This window comes from Pistacia vera, unplaced genomic scaffold (assembly GCF_008641045.1).
Source record: "Pistacia vera cultivar Batoury unplaced genomic scaffold, PisVer_v2 Contig190, whole genome shotgun sequence".
Classification (NCBI taxonomy): Eukaryota; Viridiplantae; Streptophyta; class Magnoliopsida; order Sapindales; family Anacardiaceae; genus Pistacia; species Pistacia vera.
This window is the reverse complement of record NW_022195991.1, coordinates 935312-940364: the sequence shown is the minus strand read 5'-3', so window position 1 is coordinate 940364 and position 5053 is coordinate 935312. Positions and strand designations below refer to the sequence as shown.

General features: G+C 35.5%; 1 protein-coding gene across 1 annotated transcript; it reads right to left on the bottom strand.

The window, feature by feature from the left end:
- Nucleotides 1-4758, bottom strand: LOC116127306. The gene is made up of 5 exons (XM_031412965.1): nucleotides 3926-4758; nucleotides 3373-3820; nucleotides 1500-1677; nucleotides 505-1385; nucleotides 1-420 (listed from the first exon to the last, which is right to left on the bottom strand). Exons 1-5 carry the CDS (start codon nucleotides 4756-4758, stop codon nucleotides 1-3), a joined length of 2760 nt encoding a protein of 919 aa, XP_031268825.1.
- Between the last annotated feature and the right edge of the window lie 295 nt (nucleotides 4759-5053).

Here is a 5053-nt window from a genome sequence, read left to right as displayed (position 1 = left end):
CTATTCCAACTCCTCATGCATGGCAGCAATCCAGCAATTGTGTTCAAGAGCCTCCTTTGCATTCTTAGGTTCTGAAAGGGAAACATAGCATAGGTTAATAATTTCACTCAATGTTTTACGTCTAGTGACCATTACCTCGTCCGGATTTCCAATCACTGTAGATGGTGGATGAGCCTTTTTAATCCAAGAGGGTGGTTCTCTAGTTTTGGGTGTCTTTTGGTGAGTGATTTCATTAGATAAATCAACAATCAGTTCGAGTCCTTGTCTCTTTGGGAGAGATCCTTTTCGAGTTGCAGATGTGTTCACTTCAGATTTTGATGTGGTCACATCTTTAGGAGAACTTGGAGTGGGCACATTGTAATGGTCAATGGTCATATTAGGAGGTGACGTTAAGTCATCAATATCATCTTTATGAGGAAACTATGAGAAATCTTCTAAATCAGAGAAAACATCATTAAATTATTTAATTATGTGTTGAGTTCTTATATTGAAGATCCTATATGCCCTACTATTTGAAGAGTATCCGAGAAAAACACCTTTATCACTTTTGGAATCAAATTTTCCTAGGAGATCTCTATCATTCAACACATAGCACTTGCATGCAAAAACATGAAAGTAGGACAGATCAGGCTTCTTACCTTTTCGTAACTCATATGGAGTTTGTGAGGTACCTTTCCTTAGAAAAACTCTATTTGCAATGTGACATGCAGTGTTGATTGCCTTAGCCCACAATCTTGTTAGTATTTTTTTGTCATTTAACATAGCTCTTGCCATTTCTTGAAGAACTCTATTCTTTCTCTCCACAACTTCATTCTGTTGAGATATTTTTGGAGTAGAAAACTCATGCCATATACCCTGCGAATCACAAAAACTAGAAAAATCAGTGTTCTCAAACTCCTTTCCATGATCACTTCTTATCCTCACAACTTTCTTCACCCTACAATTTTGTTCAACTTGAAGTCTTTTGATCAGATTTTGAAAGACTTCAAATGTATCAGATTTTTCCCTTAAAAAATCAACCCAAGAGAATCTAGAAAAGTCATCAACACACACAAAGACATATCTCTTACCTCCTAAACTTTCAGTTTGCATAGGCCCCATCAAATCCATATGAAGAAATTCTAAAACACATGAGGTATTCAACTGAGACAAAGATTTGTGAGGAAACTTAGTTTGCTTACCTTGTTGGCACGGGCCACAAACTTTACCTTTTGGGAACACTAGTTCAGGTAAACCTTTCGCAACATCCTTTTTGGAGAGTTTCATAAGATCTCTGAAATTCATGTGTCCAAGTTTTTTGTGCCACACATCAATATCACCTGATTTGGAAATTAAACATGAAACTTTGTTAGTCAAAAGATAGCAATTATCATTTGATTTCTTTCCTTCAAGAACAGAAGTACCATCATCATTCAAAACTTGACACACATTTTTTTAAAATTTCACAACGCAACCTTTATCACAGATTTGACTTATGCTTATGAGATTAACTTTAAGACCTTCAACATAAAACACATAATTCAGAATAGGAAAACCAGGAATAACAATAGATCCTTTGCCAAGGATTTTACCTCTTTTGCCATCACCATAGGTCACATGACCAACCTCAACAAATTCAAGATCAATCAACGAACCTTTGTTACTTGTCATGTGCCTTGAACAACCGCTGTCAAAGTACTATTGGTCATTTTGAAATGTAAGTAATGATGTATGAGCAACCAAACAGTTGGTACTAGGCTTAGGTCTCCATATTTTTCTATTCTTGAAAAAATTGTTTTGATACAGGGTTTTCTGAGAGGGAAAAACATGTTTTCCAATGCATATTTTCAAATATGCAATGAGCTTGAAACAGTTTGGTCTAATATGACATTTTTTATTTTTTTTTGACAAAAATGACAAACAGGAGTAAACCTTTTTACCTTGAGAAGAGAATCAGAAGGTGCATCAAGAACCTTTTAGTTTGAAACTCTATTAACAGTGGTGGTCACTAATAATCCTAGGATTATGCTGTTTTATCTATGCTTTTTGGTTGGATTTTGGATACTTCTTCTTAAGTTTGTGCCTGAATTGCAACTTAATTTCATATATTTTATGTTTTAGGACAAAACGTGCAGTTAGAGCAAATACTGAGCGGAATTGAGTTTCTGGACCTAGAAACAAGCGAATTTTAGGATTCAGGAAAGTTCTGATGCGGATTTGAAGCATTATAAAGCTTGTTCCTATTGGAGATCAAAAAGATTGAAGATTGAAGCAAAGAAGCAGGCGGAGGGTAGTTTCATAAATTCAGAAAAGTTCAATGCGGCGAAGTATATTCCTCGTCGTGGCGAGAAACTCTCACGTTAGATAGTGAAATAGAAGCCAACTTGATGTCGCGGCAAAGTCTGTAATTTACAGTTTATTAAAACTATGCATTCTAATTGTATGAGATGAGTCTTAGGTTTTGGGGATCGACTATATAAGTTGGACTTAGTTATTTTAGAAGGGAGTTCGACTTTGTTTTGGAGAAAGAAGAGAGAAATTGAAGATTGGAAGTCTTTGGGTTCATCAATTAGGGAAGATCTTACTCTCTTTTCGTTATTCCATCATGTTGAATTCTTTGTTTACAGCTTTTATTTTGAATTGCTTTATTTTTAGTATGAACTAACTCACTTTTGGGTTAGGGTTTTGATGTAATTGGGATTTTAATGTCTAATCAATAAATTGATGTTGCTATTACATTCTATTGCATGGATTGTGTGTTTACTCTTGTTCTTATTGAAATTACTTGTTGAGCATGATGACACTGAGAAGTGAATCATGTATTAGCTTCTTAGGGTAAATGCCATTGATTGATTGAACGCTAGAGATAGGTTTGAGAATCCATGAAATTAATTTAGGATTCCATTTAGCTTAACGGACTTGGAACTACTAACCTTCAAATTGTTGGGTGTGGAAGCTTAATAGGGATAAGTAGGAAAACATAGCCTGAGAAGGTATGTTTTACATGTTAGGGTGTCCGATTAATAATCCTTGCATGTGAATGTAGAAGTAACAGAAATCGTAGATTAATTCATAAAATCCTAGTGAAGTCAAAACCCTAACCGCTTTGTTTTAATTGATATTTCTCTTGAATTGATTTTCACTGCCATTAATTAGCTTTTAAATTACGTACTAGATTTTGTTTTAACTTTACTTGATTTCTCTCCCGCAATCCAAACATCTTTCGTTTACTCCAACTTGATACAAAACTAGGAAAATCAGTACTTAACACACAATCCTTGTGGGAACAATACTCTACTTATCACTTTATTACTTTTTGCGACTAGTGCACTTGCTACAAATTGCATGTTGTAAAATCAACGTATCAGTCACAACTGGTTTCGAGGTGCTCACTTTAATGAAAGTGGTCACACCAGGTTTGGAAGAACTTGCTTTAGGAGAAAAACCCAATCCAGTTTTGTCACCAAAAGACTTCCCTTGGCCAAGAACTTCATCAAGTTTAAAAGAACCTACATTCAATCTTTCAACAATGGCCTTGGCCTCAATTAGTTCATTTAAAGCTTGATTTAATAGGAGTTCCTTGTTGGATAAATCAACAGACAAGACATTCAACTTATCATTCAATAATTTTCTATCTCCAGTTATGGTGTAGTTTTCAAATTCAAGAGATTTGATCTCCTTGATGGCTTTTGCCCATGACTCATACATCTTGTCATAAGCCTCTTTTTGTTCTTTATAAACATCACTTGAGTCATCTAAGAACACACTACTATTATCCTCTTGGTTAGCCGTAAAGGCCAAGAAATTCTCATCCTCATTCGTGTCATCACATCCACTCTTACTGTCCTCACTTTCACTTAGAGTGGCAGCCATGACTTTTTCTTTTTTCTTTAGAGTGTTCGCACATTTTGATTGAATGTGTCCATACCCTTCACATTCATAGCACCTGATGCCTTTGTTTTTTTTGTCATTATCCCTCGAAAATCGTTTCGAGAAGGCACCTTGACCAAGCTGATTAGTGGACTTCTTTAGAAAAGGTTGTTTACCATTTTTGCTCAACTTAGGCTTTCTCATATTCTTTTTCAAGAATTTAGCAAATTTTTTTGTGAGCAAAGCGCACTCATCTTCCTCACCATCACTAAAAACAACACTAAGAGTAGGTTCATATGTTACCTCATACTTTAGAGCAAGACCCTTTCCTGGTTTCTTCTCCCATCGTTTCAGATTGAATTCGAAAGTCTGAAGTGATCCAATGAGTTTATCCAGCTGTATCTCATCCAGATTTCGGCATTCTTCGATAAAGGTTGCTTGGGACATGAACTTCATAGGCAGTGAACATAAGACTTTCCTGACAAGTTCAGCATCAGTATAGATCTTACCCAAAGGAAAGCATTCATTTGTGATATCACACAATCGACCAGGAAAATCAGTGATAGACTCATCATCATGCATAAACAGGTTTTCATAATCAGTAATCAATCTCCTAAGTCTGATCTTTTTAATCATGTCAATTCTTTCATTCTTAACTTGAAGTCTGTCCCATGCGTCTTTAGCTGTTTCACAGTTGGCTATATTTTTCATTTGGCCAATACTGACAGTATTAAAGAGTGCATGGAGAGCTTTAGAGTTGGAATTAGACTTTTCCAACTCAGCTTTGGTCCATTGATCTAGGGGTTTCCCCTTGCTACCTCTTTCTTCAGTCACAACTTGTGGTTCTTTCCAACCAGTGACACAAGCATTCCAAGCCCTTTCATCAATAGATTTTAAGAAGGCTGTCATCCTAGGTGTAATGCTTTCTTTCTAGCTAGTATACTCGTAAAATAATCAGTAAAACTCATTAAAAAAAATATATAAAAGAAAATACACATATATATACGAGTAATAAAGTATGGGCCCATATTTAATTTTCTTTATATACAAATATTTACAAAATGTTCTAAAAAATAGCAACTTGATAGTGTAGCCTAACCTTTCCACTGCGTGATGTTCCGAGCGACCCCAACTCACCTATTACCTGCAAAACATTAAAAACAATGGAATGAGCACTAATGACTCAGTAAGTAAACTCGCTATG

Coding starts and splice junctions, on each gene's coding strand:
- LOC116127306 (XM_031412965.1), bottom strand. CDS start 4,758: ATGACAGCCTTCTTAAAATCTATTGATGAAAGGGCTTGGAATGCTTGT. Junction 1,678..3,372: donor GTGTGACCACTTTCATTAAA/GTGAGCACCTCG, acceptor AATGACCAATAG/TACTTTGACAGCGGTTGTTC. Junction 1,386..1,499: donor TTATGTGTTTTATGTTGAAG/GTCTTAAAGTTA, acceptor CTGTTCTTGAAG/GAAAGAAATCAAATGATAAT.